This window comes from Corvus moneduloides, chromosome 2 (genome assembly GCF_009650955.1).
Source record: "Corvus moneduloides isolate bCorMon1 chromosome 2, bCorMon1.pri, whole genome shotgun sequence".
Taxonomy (NCBI): Eukaryota; Metazoa; Chordata; class Aves; order Passeriformes; family Corvidae; genus Corvus; species Corvus moneduloides.
In genome coordinates, this window is record NC_045477.1 from 116429088 (window position 1) to 116446676 (window position 17589).

At 37.4% G+C, this 17589-nt stretch overlaps 1 protein-coding gene across 15 annotated transcripts in view; it reads right to left on the reverse strand.

The window, feature by feature from the left end:
• Positions 1-17589, reverse strand: part of CASK (calcium/calmodulin dependent serine protein kinase) — a 190370-nt gene that overhangs the window by 30220 nt on the left and 142561 nt on the right. For all 15 annotated transcript variants that reach the window (XM_032100951.1, XM_032100948.1, XM_032100947.1 and 12 more), the window contains 4 exons: positions 7824-7901; positions 6379-6459; positions 957-1145; positions 377-455 (listed from right to left, as the gene is read on the reverse strand). In XM_032100951.1, the coding sequence (XP_031956842.1) occupies positions 377-455; positions 957-1145; positions 6379-6459; positions 7824-7901 (427 nt within the window). The remainder of the gene's footprint in view (positions 1-376; positions 456-956; positions 1146-6378; positions 6460-7823; positions 7902-17589) is intronic.

Genomic DNA, 17589 nt, shown 5'->3' on the forward strand with positions numbered 1-17589 from the left:
GTGAACAAGGTTCTTCCATTTTTGCAAGGGAAAATACTGCTACCTGTGTAAGGATTTTTTTTTTTAAACAGTGGATTAAGTAAGTACAGCTCCAGAAATTATTGGTGTGTCAATCTCTTGCAGAGCTATACTCAGTAATAAGATAGTAATTATCCTAATTAAGACCTAAATGAAACACAGTGGGCCCTCACCTCAAAACACTGGCAGCCATCTGCAACTAGAAGGTAACTAAAGCAGTTAGCAGGAGTCCATGCAGACACAGAGATACACTGCTATGGAACAGTAGCAATCAAAATCAGGAGAATGTACACAGTTTGTACAAAATGATCTAAAATGACTGTGTTTGAAGACAAAACTCTTCATGAGATGTAATTACCTTGCCGGTGAATCATTCCTCCGTGCATAATTCTTGCCACAATGCAGTGGTTCAGCTCATTCATTTTTAAAGTGATTCCCTAGAAAAAAGGAAATGTTTATACTTTTAAAATAAAATATTAAGCACTATGAGTTTTGAGTGGTTAAGAATAATCACTTCCTGAAAGCTTGAAGGGAGGGTATAAATTTTAAGATTAAAATAAAATCTTTGTCACTCACTTCAAGATGAGCAATAAAACCAAATACTATTTCTAAGTGAAGATGCAATACTTCAACATGAGTATGTAAATATCTGGTTTGTGAAAAATGTGATTTTATACTGAAGTGCAAATCCAGTTGGGATTAAGGCCTAATTTAGCTATAACTACTACAAGGCTGCTTTTAAACAAACCCAGCCCTTGTGGCACAGCAGCAGTGTGAGTGAACACAAAGCATTTCAAGGAGGATAAATATCTACAGTGGCTGCTGAACTATTCTAGTTTATTGACAACCCTCAAAGTGAGGAAACTGACACTGAAATCATCATAATACTGGTCTTTACCAGCACAGTGTCAAGGCAAACAGTGAGTATCCCTCCATACCATGGGCTCATCTGTGTTCTTCTGGAACTGCACCAGCCGGACCCGCGTTACATTCTCCATATCCATGTCTCCGTTGGCGCTCTCCGGGGAATCCCCGTTCAGGTACGGAGAGGTGGGAGGAGGGGTGACTCTCAGCGCTTCGTCACTGTAAACTTCATGTGCCACTACATCATGGGTTTGAAGTAAGGCCTAGAGGAGATGACAGCAACAAAACGTCAGATTTCCGTCACCTCCCATGTCCCTCGCTCATTCCTTGTGTTTTTGAAGCTTTTGAGAAATTCAAGGAAATCCAAGATATTTGCGCCCCATTTTCTATTGATGAACTTTTCCCTTAAGGAGTCTAAGATAAACGTCATCAGACTGCAAATGCCCACATGTACATTGAGCCTCTAAAACCTGCATGAGTTAATGTGATTTTTACTGTAGCTACTTCAGTGAGAATGATTCTGCCTCCCTTCCCCTCATCCTCTCGACAACTGCAGGGTGTCAGAGTGAATCCATCTTCATGTGCATAGACAGAGAATCAGGAATCTATCTTTCTGTGCAAACTGTTCTATAATAATTACTCTAGTAAAATGGAAAGCTACTCAAATCACATGGTATTTCGCTCTAATGAAGACGGACTGTGGATCAATACTAACTTAAAGAATGAAATACGATTTTTTTGTTGTTTATTATCACAATTCCTTCCATACTCTCCCCTTCCCCTAGAACATGGACTCAGCACCACCACCCTGAGTTCAAAATGCGTGACAAAAATTAGAATGCAAACCAACAAACTGCTAAAATACTGCTTCACTAGCTTTACTGTTTCTTGATGCAGAGAATGGTATAACAGCTAATTGATTAACTATGCTTAAGTATCTTTGATAAGCAGAAAAACCAACTGTAGGAACTCTAAGGTGCAGCATAGACCTGTATCCTGTACAACTGTAAAAAGCGTACACACAATATGAGAGAAAAGTTGGACAAAGCCGAAATATTAGCAAACCAGTATTCAGCAGTGCCTGGCTTTTTTTCTGGTATGACATTCCAGTGTTCTCCAGGACGCCTCCAAGAGTCCCGCGTCACATCCATTTCCCATCTGTATTCAGCATTTAATATACAACTACGTCGCTTCTGTCCAAAAACTAAATCCAATTTATATGTGAACATGATGGTTCTACTCCTCTACTAATCAAGGGCAGAGACAGAATCTGCCTCTATACCCAAATGGCTTATCATTCCTAGATAAGGACTGATAAATCAAGTCTAGTTCCTACAATATCTCTACAACAGTAGATGTATGAGCCACCACCGCCATGAGGTCCATCTATATTATAGTTAATATCTTGCTAAGTTTCATTTAAATGCTCATAGCTCTTAGCTTGCAAAACCCATCAGCCTTGCACGGCTTGAGATTGACCATCTAGAACTTGTTTTGGCAGAGAAATCTGATTCTGCAATGACTTAAGTCTTCTATTAAAATGTTTAAGCAAAACTTACACCAAAGAAAGTGCTAAAAAAACGCCTACAAGATGCACTCCTGAAGTGGAATCCAAGGCAGAAATTGGATTTTCATGACCTCTACAAAATCCTAAATTTTTTTCCCAGGGTAACACTTCTAAAGTGTACCATGTTATAAAAGGTAATTTCTTAACACTTTATGTTTCCATTCCTCAAATTAGTTTAAAACTACAGTTGGGAATTCAGCATTATAACTATGGAACAGAATTCCCTAAACTAACAATGCTTTGCCCATATTCCCTCCCTTTTTTCCAGTGTTTCAAGCCCACCTACACCCATACTATTTTTAGTTAAATACTAACCTGTATCTGTATTTTCTATTTTTCATCTTATTTTGTCAACCACTAAGCTCGAACTCACAACAATTCCTCTCCATTAGTCTGCACTACTGAGTCAACATTTTATATTAAAGATTTGGAATATATATGCAAGTTGAACCACTTTAATAATATTTAATTAAAATTTGATTTATTGGTGTCCATTTATGTGTGGTTACTCCAGTGTAGGTTAATGGTTGGACACACTGACCTTGGAGGTGATTCTGTACCCCTGCCTGCATCTGTTATATTCTCCATGCTTTAATATTCCATTTCTTATGTAATTCAGATTCTTACATTTGTTTCATATCAAATATATGCCCTGCTTATTATTTTTAGCAAGAATATTCACCTTGTAGGAGGTTAAAATATGGCACTTCCAGCATTTTAAAAGTCCATAATTATGCTAAATGACTTTTGAGTGTGTTCACAAAAACGAACACAAATTAAGAAATACCAGACATTAAAGTACAGCAAGCTCAATTTAATATTGAAAACATTTAATAAAAAGATTCCTATTGGACCTTACTTAAAGATGCCTGTTTTCATGCATTTCTGCTAATTTTGATAATTTGTTTTTTTCCTGTTTTTCCTTTGCAGAACATGATAATCCTGCTAAAAATAAGTTTAATGAGAACAGCTGCTTTCTGCTGTATTGCAGGATCACTGTCTGCAGAGATCAACATAGGAAGGCACATGAAGATGGACAAAATTTCAATATGTCATCAAGCAAAAGTCTCCTAGCACAGCAAATGTTTCAATTGCTACAACATATGAAACTCATATAATAGAATCTTTTACACATGAAAACGGCAAACTCAAAAAAATACTGAAAGTTGAGCAGTGGAATAAAAGCTCTTTGAAATGTGCACATACGTAACAAATGAGGTACTTGACAATACTTTAGGAATTCTTAAATTAATTATCTGCTGAAAGACCTTCATGCAAAATTTACATACATTTCTTTAAATTAGGAATGTTGAACATGTTGACCAAATTGATAATTTATTTCTGTAGCCATTAGGCACACAAGGACAACAGAAAACTAAAACAATAGAACACCTTGAACTTGATCTGTTACAAAAACACTTTACTGGCTTTGGTTCTGTAAAGGCCTGCACACAGTTTAACCCACTGACACTGTGATTAAGTAAACAAGACAGATTACACTCTTTTTCTCTTCTGATTAGGGATATACATTAGATAAAAAAATAGTTAATAGTAAAATAATCTGTTCTCATACAGGTGTTAATGCACACTCCTGCTTACTACGTGTTATTGATTACTGAATTAATGTGCATTAATAACCAGAGTATTGGTCTGTAACATCTGGCAAACACACAGAGTGTGGGCTGACAGTATTCTTTTATACAATTATTCCTTTTCTTAATAGTCTCTATTTTAAAGGCTTTGGCTCTGAAGGGAAGTTTGGCAGAACACAACAAATGTAAGAGTAACTTTATTTAAGTCTGCAATCCATAAAGCTGCATCTGGCAGCAGGAGTGGGAATGATGATGGAGTTGCCCCTGTGACATCTGGAGACTCTCCGGTATCTGCAGGTATGGATCCACACCAACTTATGCTGGTTTAATTGCTGCTTTACCCTCCTTCCTAACATGAACTGTTTCTATTCTCTTGCTCATTCTGGCTCTGGCAGCATTCCTGTTATCCTAAATTCTTTTTACTAAATGGTTAGTTGAGGCTTTTTTTGGAGCAATTTTCTACTAGTTCAGCCCAGGGCAATATTAAAGTGCAGTTCCAGATGAATGGCAGAACTACAAGGGAGAGGATGAAACATGGGGAGGAAAAGGGATGATGGGACTTCACCAACCAGCAATTTAGCCTGGGATGCCACAGACTCACTTGCTGAAATTACCCCTCATCACAAATACCTGTTATGGAATTGCAGCTTATTTCTTATAAAAAATACTTTTTATAGATTTGCAGCAAAAGAATTCTGGCAAATAGTTTTAGATTTATGAGCATATCAAGAGACAGAGATACATAAAAAAGAGGATTTTCAACTCAATTTTCCTGTCACTTGATTTGATACATGAAATTTCTATATAACACAATTGCTTTTATTGATGCCTACTCTGAAAATAATTTACACTTGAAAAATGCTCTTTCTCTACAGTGCTTAATGTTTTAGCAACACTGCGGGGTAATTACAAAAAAAGTAAATCAAATGAACCTGTCAGATTCTAAATGAAGTTGAGTATCAGAGAAAGGTTTTTTTAAAAATCTTTCTTACAATATGGCTGAGTATCATTCCCTCTTGTTACATGTTCTACTTCAAGCAACTATTCCTGTTAAATGTTGAATCAGAGCTGTTACAAAATTTAGGATAAGATAGGTACCATCTCCAGGGAATAACACCAGAGTGTTGCTGAATGGGCACAAAGAAGTCAATGTCTGCATTAGCAATTAGTGCAGTGAAATAGGAATGAATCAAAAAGTAAAACAAATGGGTTGGTCAGGACCTGATGTACACACTGAACACAATGCAGGAGTTTTTTTCTTCTGGCCAGCTTCCAATTTGCCCCGTGGACAGAGTATCCACCAGCTCGATTACACTGGCTCCTGGCACACATTTCAATTTAATTTTATCTGAAGAAAGTTGTTTTGCATGCTCTGAGACCCTTATGTGATACAAACCAAAACACTGTTTAGGGGCAATCAGGAGATGCACTTTGAAAACATAGTCCTGATCTGATTTAAAGTACTCAAATAAACGTAGCCAAGGCTACAGAGGCCATCAAAAGAACACACTGGGACATGCAGCTACCCAGATTTCATCTTATACCTGAATAGGAGGTTGGTTTCAGCTCACTCTTTCCTGCAAATTAGGTTTATCCTTCAGACTTACAGTAATTCAGCTTTCAGGTGAGCAAATTCCACAAAGCCTCCTGCATATAATCCTTGTGTTAGGGAAAGTCAAATCCATTATTTTAAGCTGACAATAGTGTGCAGCAGATTTAACCAAACACGTTTATTTCTCCATTTATGAACTTTACCTACAGCATAAACAAAAGAAATCCTTCAAGTTACTGGACTTCAATAACTTGAACCAAGTTATTAAGCAGTAACATTCCTGAATTAAGGACAATTACCGCCCTCAAATCGGATTTGGGAAACAGACACAGTAGGTGTTAATATGTAACACAAACTCAGCAGACTGTACAAGCTGTTGATTTATTGTAAAATAGTATTAAATAAACACTTATTTTGCAATGAGTTCACACACCTTTATCCCAAGAAGACCTTTGGAAAAAGAAAAAGAAGGATCCCAGTTCTACCTATGGACATCCAAAATGATTCATTCTTCTTTCCACGTGCAACACAGCCCCCCAAAACCGCAGAGAAACTGCTCCATAATTCCATTACTCCAAACTGCTGACAGCTGAGGACCAATAGCAGCAGCAACACGAATTCTTTTGCCAGAGCAGCAGGTTAGAAATACTTATTAATAGGTATATTGTAGGCAGTGCCACCACTTGCAGATTTTAAGAATTTACTGAAGTTTTCTAACATAAAGAATATATATATAAAAAAAAAAAAATTAAAAAATAGCCCAAACAAGAGAAGGATCTGCTTACCATGAAATGAGGTTGTGTTAAAATACGTTTTAGCTCCTTTGCATCATTGTTCTCTGGGTAACATGAAATTTCTTCCAATACCTGAAAAATAAGAGGAGAAATGCCCCTAAGTAACTTTCTTTTAAAGGTACTGAAGAAATGAAAACCCTCCCCGGCTCAGTCAGAATATCCCCAAATGATTATACAAACCAACATTTTTGACACAGGAAAGGGTTTAAGAGAATGTGCCCCCACCCAGCTGCCCCAAGAGAATAAAATACCTTGTTCCAATGTTCTCTGAAAGAGATTAAAGCAGAAATTTGAAGGGAACAGTTTTGGTTGTGGTTGTTGTTTTTTTTGTTTGTTAGTTTGTTTTCAGTTGACAGTATTCCTCCAACAGCTAAATATATGGTGACAGGAATGAAGTGCTAAGAGGTGACACTCATGACCTCCACCAGTTGCTGCTTTCACACATCGTCTCAATTTATTAAAACAATTGCTTTTATTAAAACAGTTGGTTTAAAAGCAGCATTAAAACACTCATAAAACTAATTGTTAAAGACACCAAGTGTAGGTGGGCCATCTGCTGCCCCACCTCCAAACTCCAGATTTTATAAAATCTGAGCCACTTTATCACTTGGGAAGGAGGAGCAAAGAAGTTTTAACTCATTTGCCTGCAACCTGATTCTTACACTTTAGTTTTCACATGCAGCTACTTGGACAATGAAAGCAGAGAATTTTGCTTCTGGAAGCATCTCCCAGGATTAACTGCCAGAAAATTTTGCAGAATAGGACTTGAGGGATCTATCAGTGTGACTTCAGTTATTACTTAAAATAATATTCTATTTTAACAGCACTATAAACAGTGTTTTCCTGTGACATTACCCTTGACAACTGCACTGGTGATAATATATAGTATATGATAATATGTCATACAACATTTTTATTTTTACTACTTGTAATAAATAAGCAAAAAAATACTATTTGCAAGGTATAAGAATTAAGAACATCTCTGTCTATCTTTGGTCCTAGTGGGCCACCTTCACTGCATTTCCATGTCTGCTCTTTTTAGACCCATCTATGATAAACTTTTTTTTTTTAATTTAAAAAGCTGATACTTCAAAATATTTCTTTTTGTGACTAAATTTTATAAATATCAGATTTCTGCTGGAGATAACCTGAACATGAAAATATCCTGCAATCACCCAGCAGGAGTGTTCCTTTTAACACCACTATTGTTGAAGAAAAAGTTAAATTATTAAACTGAGTAATATTCATAATCTTTACACAGATAATGGAATTCTGCAAGTTTATACAACTTGTTACATAACTTGAGTAAGCAATGGTAGCAATCCAGAAATAATTCAGATAATGAGCCAGAATACACATCTTAATGAAGAAAAATAAGTTCCAGTTAAAATACAATCAAACTTTTGTAGTAAAAGAATATACTTTAAAGTCATTACCTCTTTGGCTCTCTGTACAGCATCACTTGGAGGATTCCTGATTTGTGGTGAAGATTTTGTGTTTATTTTGTCATAAAGCTGAAATAACAAGAAAACAACTACTGAAATCATATGCTAATTTATATAAATTACAATGAGTGCTTACAATAGCCTGCTTATGTTACCAGGATTAGGATGATGGTTAAACTGCAAACCCCACAGATGTTCTGTATACAAAATCTAGCAGCTTACAGTTTTGGCTTTTCATTTTTAAACATTTCCTGATTTGAACAGTGCCATAGATTCAGAGTTCATAGGATGACATGGGAAAGTTCAAGAGGTTAAGGGCTTCTGCAAACCTCCCATGCTTTTGCCACAGATTTACCCAAGCTATATGCTTCTACTCAAAGTGATCCTATGAATCTTGGACAAATGCTGAAAATCAAACATTCTGCTATAAAATCAAGTTAACATGCATATCCTGCTTTTCTCAATAAATCAAAACATCAAACATTCTGAATATTCTGAATTTAAATAAACCTTGGAATATGGGAAAGTGCTCTTGAAGATAGAACGTTACGAAAGCCAAATACTCTGAGAACAGAAAAACAAACCTTCCAAGAATGAGTACTCATTAAAAAGGGTACCCTTATTTTACTAGGATTTTCTGTTAGACAGAAGAATGTCAATGTATTTGAACATGCTACTGTAAACCTTCCACATCAATTATTTTTTTAGAAATACCCTTTTAAAAACCATTCAACTATGCAAAGCACAAAAGAAGAATGATCTCTCAAGTTTCAAATTAGAGATAAGACATTACAGGCTCTTTTTCATACAAACCTAACAGACTGTGCATGTTTTAAAGGAATAAATGTACCCTTAAGAGTAAACAGGTACTGTAATAAGCATTATTTTCATATAAAACCTTTTGGCTTACATTTCAAGTGATATAATTACATGCCTGTAATTATTTTCTAATTATGTTAGACTACTTCTTTGATATCTAAGACAGAAAAAAGGCACAAATAACATTTTTAGGGAATTAGAGACATTTTTAACACAACGAGGGTGGTGCAACAAGTTGCCCAGGGAAGTTTCAACTGAAATTCAAAATACTGGATGTAAAAAACCATTCAAAATACAAAAAGGGACTCTAAAACCTTCAGCAAATCCTAACACTGCCAAGGACGAGGTGACAAGAAAGCACCATTTAGGCTGCTAAGCAAGGAGTGCTCAGGAGCTTCCTCTGGGAACTTCACAGCTCCACTGTTTGGATTCAAATGGCCTTGGATGTTTGAAAAAGGGAATCTTGCCAAGACACAGAACTGCCCTCTTCTCTTTCTCACATGACATGAAATACCATTCAGTCTTAGTAGATACATAAACTGCCATAAATGCAATCCAACATCACCATCACTTTCTTGTGTAACAAACATGCTGCACATTTCAAGCCCGTACACAAATAAGCACAAAACCAGCAAACAGTGTCACTTCCAAAAAACATTCCCTGCAGGACAGTTACACCACTCTCTTGGGGTTAAGAAGAGAAGTCAAGCTAAATCAGTTTTTTCCAATGCAACAACTTCATCTTGTGCTGCCAAAACTAAACTCTACCATTTAAGCAGCCCTGACCACTGTTGAAAGCTTTGAGATAAAAGCTTTCTGCAAGCTTGTAGTTCAGGAAAGATTTTGTGTACACAATTATTTGTTTTACTTTTTCTTAAGTAAGTTAACAAAACCTACTCAAACTCCAGAAACTGCAAATTGCAAAGTACCAGCCTCCTATGCCTGTTAAGAAACTGCACTGAGCACTGTGTACTGAGGAAGTACAGCAGAAAATGCATGATAACCACCACGAATACTACTGAATGTCTTTTTCAAGACTATTGAAATTACAGAAAAGTTACCTTGAAAATATTTTTATTAGTTATTTCTAGCAATAGTTGAAAAGCTAAGTCACTGAAGTTGCTGATTTCCCTCCCTTACTGTGACCCTAAACAACCAGCAGGTTACAGAAACAATTTTTTCCTCACTATCATGGAAGAGCTATCTTCTGAGATTAGGAAGGAGGCAGAAAGAAAATTAGAGCGGAGAGTTCCTCTAAGAATGTTTAGAAAAAAAATCAAGGCAAAGTTCAGACTAAACAAGGGTGCATTAATTTTTCCACAGCGTCTTCATGCTGAGGAGGCATGGCACTTAAATTTCATCCTCCAGGACTTCTGCTTACTGAGGCTTGCTATCAAGGCATCAAACTAATAGGAAGAAATCTGACAGCACTTAAAAGAAAAACTTTCCTATTTGCATCAAGGTTTAAAGCTGGTATGTTACCCAAGCCAAGGGATCTACTCATTGTGGAGGTAGAAGAGAGCCTCACCCAGGGAAAGATGTGGTTTTGGTAGATTCACCAGCATGAGGAGATCTCTTCATTTTCAAATGGCATACTCTAAGCCAAGTTAGTTCATGGGAGTTTTTAGTTCACAAGAGGCAAGAGGAGCAAAGCTTATACTGTGCATTAATGCACCAGAACTGGTGAAGCAGTCCCACCTCCTTTACAATCTTTGAAAAAAGACTGGTTTTGCAATACTTTTTTAATATTTTTACACTTAAACACTAGCTGTAGCAGAACCAATTTAGAATTAAGGAATTTACAGCTTACATAATTAATCTATGAAATTTGAATTTACATTTGAATGTAGAGGTTTCATTCAGACACATTAAAAAGAACATTTTTTTTCCTTGGATGTAAGAATCCAACATACCTTTACATGAATGTTTTACAAAGTCGATAAGAAAACTCACTCTCAATGAAACCTTTTTGCACACATCATAGATTAAAGTGAACATTAATGACACTTGCAGCCAGGCTTTGTATGGCTCCTGTGCTACAGAACACATTACTTTGTGCAGTTAGCTACACAATTTTTATCACAGAAACCCAGCCTTTTCACAATGCTGTTGCCTTTCAGCAGCCCTGCAAATCTAAATCCTTCAGGGACCCTACCAGAGGTGGTTTCTTGTGGAGCAGAATGAACTGGCTCATTCTTCACTGCCCTCTACAGAAAGCTTTTCTATGCAATACCAACAGACTTACAGCAGGACAAAATGTGTGCCCTAATCACAGACTTTCTTTTTGCTGTGAGTCTCTATTTTCCAGCAAAAAACTCTGCCCCCTCAGCCCAGGAGACCAACCTCCAACAATTTCACCCAGCAATAAGCATAAACATAACAATAAAAAATTTACAGTAATTAAAAAGAATGTAAAATGCCACAGCATATGTAACTTTTGGCATTTCCAGACTTCTGAATACTTTGCACCTCAGTCTCACTCCTCAGCACCAGTTATTCTGCATTTCCTAGAAAGAAAATCACAATTGAGAGCTTGCTCTAGACAAGCTTAACAATCCCAACTGATGTATTAACAAAACTCAATATAACAAACATACACTGACATTATAGCTCATAAACAGAATAGTACTGCTTGTTAAGACCACGAGTTTTGATTTAAATTTTGCATGCTAGAACACAAAAGCTATGAAGAGAATACCCACAAGTTGAGTTGCTATCAGTTGACCAGCTTTTGCACACTCAAGACTTTTTGTCTTCTGCCTGTACCAAGGGAGCTCGCTTCTTCTCATATTTAAAGCAGACAGCCCAAAGCCTAATCCACAATCAGGCAGGCAAGACAAAATAACAAACTTCTCTTCTGACTAGTTTTTCAGATGTGCAGAAATTCCTTTTTAATCATTTCCTGTGAGAGGAGTCAGAATACTGTCCCAACACAACCCCCATTCAATGCCACACTGAAAAATGTAGATATGTCACCAGTAGCAGCAATTCAGCCTCACTGCCTGGTCTAATCCTGAATGTAATCAAAATCAGAACCCACAGTGAAATCAGTAAGTGTTCCATCTACCCAAAACCTCGATGTTTCTGTGAGGCAAATGAGAAACTTCTTAAAACAAGAGCTACTGAACTGCTAGAGCATAAAAGCCCCTGATCTTTCAACACAAATACACATTGTGGGGATCCAATTGCAATTCAGATAGATACTGTTGTTGCCAACCTCAAACATTAAACCCCCACACTGAAAGATCTAAAAATAATCTTTAAGATATGTCCTTATATATTTAGCTTTCTGAACAGTTCAACCACAAGCAACACAGTACTATTAGAAGCCTGTTTTTCATCGCTTTTAGGTTTTTGTACCATCTAAAAAATTTTTGGGTGGAAGCGCTGCCCCTTGCACAGCAGCATTTACTAACAAATAGGCTTTTTGCACTGTTACCTCACACAGCTCCCCATCCTGGTACTCCACCCACCCCAGAGGTTTCATGTGCTGAGAGACTGAAAGAAATTCATGACCCCCTGAACGAAATAATACTCACAAGCAGTAGTATCGAAGAATGGCCAAAATTAAAGAGCCAATTAGATAATTGCTAGATCACTTCATTCCTTCTTCTGGCAGTTCTGTTCCACATCTCCTTTTCCATGCAAAATATTATAATGTTCCCATGGGTGCCTCTTTCCCTGGGATCCTAAGCTCTCAAGGAAACACATCCCTGAAGCTAATAACTACTACTGGAAAACACACTGAGTAGCAAGGTCACAGCAGAGGCCTTATCTTCAACTTTGTTTAAAGACAGTTTGCTCTTTCAAACCCTCTGTTCTTCACTGTTAAGGACTGTGCATGAAGTTCATTTTTACCATTTTAGCACCAGAGACCTAACATTTGCTCCCTAGCATAATTCTACAGAACATGTTACAGTTCCATCCTGTATCAAAGTCCAAAGCATCTTTCAGACTCTACTTTGTGCCTGCTAGAGCATTATAGGTTACAGCCCTCCACAGCTTCAGGGTTTTTTTTTGTGTGATACACTCACTGTAGAAGAGGAGCATAATCAACATTTGCATTCCAGTTCCTCACCCAGTGAAATGCTGAGCAATGCAAACAAAACTAATTCAACAAAGGGGTTCAGGAAGCAGTTTATCAGCTAAAATGAAGATTCCCTGACAGAGTGCTCAAAGAAGACAGTCTGAAGCAGAACATAAATTCTGTCTGAACAAACAAGTGTTTGTTTCTGTCATGCCCCAGAACTGGCAGCTGCCAACACTGCAGCTTGTTACTGGAAGCACTCACACTTTAGTAACCCTGACAAGGGTTATGCAGATTTTAAATACTCAATTCCTCTGTGCATATTCACATTCAAGCAATACATGAATAATCTTTCCTCTAAAAAATGTTGCAGTAGCAATTGGACCCTGAATTTCACTTTTAGGTTTGATCATCCCTGTGACAGAACCGAAATACACAAACTCTTCAAATTTTTAGAGGAACTTTTATCTGCAAAAAGCAGGCCAACTGGATTTGGTTTTTAGAAGTCATCTATATTCTTACATATTCATATTGTGTCTTTTAGAACAGAGTTACACTTGGTGCTACCTGTATCAGAAATAAACATAAAACCAGATTTCCTTACACCTTTATCTACTACAGGTAAGAGGAAATGATGCCAGGTAAACCCAGTCAGCCCTATGGAATTTCAGCTTTACTCGAAGCTGCTTTCCTTTGTATCATTCCTCATCTGGGCTTCTTCACTTGTTTTGTTTTAAACCAAGAACTTAACTTTTTAGGGGTAAGAATAGAGGAGAGGAAACTCAAATGGGTAAAACATTTTTCTCTGTGCATTATTTCAGTTTCCACTGCATGAGACTGGCAAACAAATGTGTTCTAGAGAATGACAAACTTCACTGCACAAACCTTGAAATCCTGACACACCAGTGAAACTAAATGCCAACTGGAGAATGTTTAATACATATTAACAGGTTGTTAATTAATGACCACATTTCTGAGGCAAACAGAAGACAGTACCTGTTTCTTAGTGGTCAGTGCTTTGCTATGGGAAAAGGAGGAGATATATGAACTGATCTACTTCATGAACTGACAGAATAAAATTCCTGACCCTTCAGTGTGTTAAACATGACAACAAACTGCCTGTCAGATGGGATCCTACTGAGTTGCCAGAACAGCATCTTAGTGAAACACAAATGATGAAGGTTTATTTTACTGAGGATGAACATAAATTAAATGACAGGTGAGAGATATGGTATCTCTTTAATTAAGGTGGAACCCTGAAATGATTGTAGGCTCCTTTGAGAAGGAAAACACATTCCCCCAACCACAGCCAAAGGGCTGTGCGTGCATTGCCTTTGTAGTAATTCAAAGTGTAAAAAGGATCCCAGAAAGAAATCCTCTTCACTGTCTTCACAGGGTCTGTTAGAGGCAACCTGTTGACATGAGAGCTGTAAGGAAAGCACACAGCCCTTCACTTGTGTCAGCAACAGGGAGAGATGCCCTGTGGCATTAGACATTGCCAGTCAGTATTTTATCATGTACCTCTTGCATGGACATATTTTGTATGCTTGGAAAAATGAGGGGAACCAGCAGGTTAAGGTAAAGAATACCGAAAAGGTGTATCTGTTGTGTATTTTTTGATCAAAACCTTGAAAAATGAAAATGTATCCAAGTTTAAATTCTCTCATTAGTTATAATGCTCTAGCAGAACTGCAGGAGTCATGAACTGTAGGGAAATAACACAAAGTTCAGTCTGAAACAAAGACTACACAGATCTCTGCAGCTCCACACACTGATATGGTTAAAAACAGATTCAAGGACACATTTATGCCTGTAGTGGTTCAGATCCCATGGATGTTCAGTAATATCTGACTTGTATATTCTATTTCTTAACAAAGGGCGAAGTTTTTACCTTCAGTGTACATGAGCTACAAACAAATTTTAGCTCTGTTGTAGAACATACTCCTTTTTAGCAGAGATTATGAAATGCTATGCACTTACTCTGTAAAATCAAAGCCTTAACCCTTCAGAGGCAAAAGAGCCAAGGAAAGGACTATAATAGTACAAAATAAACTCCAGGATGTGCACAGTTCTTCCCCCACAATGGACTTTTTGAATTGTGCTTCTGGATTTGCTTCACATTTGCCAAGAAGATCTTTACTTGTTTATTTCAAGTTGTCTCACAGAAGTTCTGATAATGAATGGTTATGCTACTCCTCAAAATCACAGCAGACATTATTTTCTTCTATTTAATTCCAGGTGTCCCTAAATGCCTCATTCATGTATGATGAACCCAGACTCGGCTGTCTGACAGCATTTTATTTCCTTACAAAGTAGGACTCTAAACTAGTAATTTGTCTCCTATTTTAAGGAAAACCCATATTAATACTCATCATAATAATTTTATGACTGTAGAAGCTGTAGTTCTCCACAAGTGACAGCAGATGTTAAAGACATGCCAGACAGTACACAGACGTTACCAGACTTTATTCTGTTCACATTGCAAATGTTTTAACATCTTTTGCAAAGATGAAATATGCCAAACTAGGATGAGATAAAGATACTGCTTTGCACATGGCAGTACCAACAACCAACAAAACTAGCACAGCAGCTGGAAAACCAACACAGTGAAATTAAAAGGTCCCATTTAAAAAAGCCCAAAATACTCTCACTCTGGAACGTACCAGTAGTACTGTTGGGAAAGACATGGGCTTAAACATTATTTCCCAAGGTACTCTAACATATTAGTGACTTCAAGGACACAAAAATCCCATTATTTAAATAACAGAGTAACTTTTTTTTTTCCTTTTTTACTGCATCAGATATAATTGAAGCTGATCTTAACAAAACCAAGGCAAAGCACTTTTTAGAGATGGCACCATGCAGCTGATCAGATAAAGGTAAACGTAAAAGACACTGAGGTGCTGGAGGGAGTTCAGATAAAGGCACTGGTAAAGGGACTGGAGCACAAGCCTAAACAGAGGCAGGAGAGAACCTGGGGTGTTTAGTCTGGAGACAAGGAGGCTCATGGGAGACCATATCACTATTTACAACTCCCTGAATGGAGTAGCAAATTGGGGGTTGGTCTCCTCTCCCAAGTAACAAGGGATATATCAAGAGCAAATAGCCTCAGGGTTGTGCCAGGGAAGGTTTAGACTGGGTACTAGGGAAAATTTTCACCAAAAAGGTTATCATCAAACACTGGAACAGGCTGCTTGGTGAAGTGGTGGGCTTGGCAGTGTTGGGTTTACAGCTGGACTTGATGACCTTAATGACTTTTTCCAACCTAAGTGATTCAATAAGCATCAGGAAAAACTAATAACTCATTACAGAAGGGCTTTAACAAGAGGTTTGTTCCATGGACAACACCTTGATATACCCCACAGAATAACCTTTGCTCCTGTCTTTCCTCCACCTTTCAATATGGACTAATAACCAAGAACAGGAACTAAAAGAGTTGGGTTAGGCCTAACTGGGCTTAATTCCCAATCCTGTTGGCTGAATTACCTTGTCAGGGTTGGATTATTACCCTGAAGGGAGAATGCTAATGACCACGAACCTCATTCTAGGGGGATTGTGTTAAATGCGCAATAATTAACAAGAACACAGCTCCTCCCCTGCTTTGTGATATGGAGCACACCTTGCACCAGGAGGTGCTAATACTGGAATTAACAACTATTTTGTTTCTCCCTACTCACATAAATTTTCTGCAAGGATATTCTGAGACTAAAAATACACCAATCCCTACAACAGTCAACATGCTCCAGCCAACTACCTGAAGAACCAGAAGGAGGAGGTGGCGAGGGCTGACTGAATTCAGAGACAGAAGCAGAGCTTACTGGGCTGCTTGTACATTGCCTTTGGGTTTTTCAATGTAAACTAAGTGCAGGCTGAAGTATCATTCCAAAGTTAAGCTCCCAGCACTAACAAAACTGAAGTACTATTCAAGACTTGTGGACTGTGGCCCAGGTGCTGTAGCATTTCTTTATTTTTGTCATTTCTCAAGAGCAGGCCCCAAGCTCCTGGAGAAATAATAAATCTGAGAATCTTAAGTTTTATAAGGGCAAAAACCCAAACACAACAGGTAGCCCTTATGGTTAAAAAGGAACTTGAACTACACACAATGTAAGAAGAAGAAAATGTAGAAAGTTAAATATGAAATTGATCCTCTTTATCCCCAGACAATATCATTGAGGTTAATTAAATGTTTCACAAGTGCCAGGAATACAGTGCTACTGTTCTTTGACTTATTGGGGCCCAGTAACTTAAAAATACACTGAAATAATGGGAATTTCTAGTTCCACATTAAAAAAAAAAAAAAAAATCAAATCTGTGGATTTATGCTTTTGGAGCAGATGTTGGTGCAGGCAGACACAATGACACACCATTTACACAGGGACATTAGGCCAAGAAGTATGGGCTAAGTACTACAGTTCCCATTTCAAGTACACTATCAAGCTGAATTTCACTTGAGGATTCACCACATCAGTATCAAGCCTATAAATACTCAAAATGACAGAGTATTAGTTAGAAAGAAAACAGGTTAAGCATAACAAAGTAACTCTCACAGTGTCATGAAAACTGAGCCAGAATTTTGCATGTTGGAAAGTGGTGGATACATACATTTCTCAAAAATTACTCTCAATCAATATGAAAGTAACTGTTGGTTCATATTTGTATTAGCCTTGGGTTTAAGAGACCCACTCACTTATCACTATATTATACTATAAAAATGTGGAACAACAATGCTTTCTGGTCTGAGGACTAAATGTGAAATAAATCCCCCATTTAATTTATAAGGCAGAGGAACAGGAAGAACAAGAAAATAATGAGATGATGCTGAGTGGCACGGTGATCCACCTATCCCAGCAGGAGAGAAAATGAAATGCAAAGGTATGAAGGAAGATGAAAATGGAAAATATTTTAGAGAAT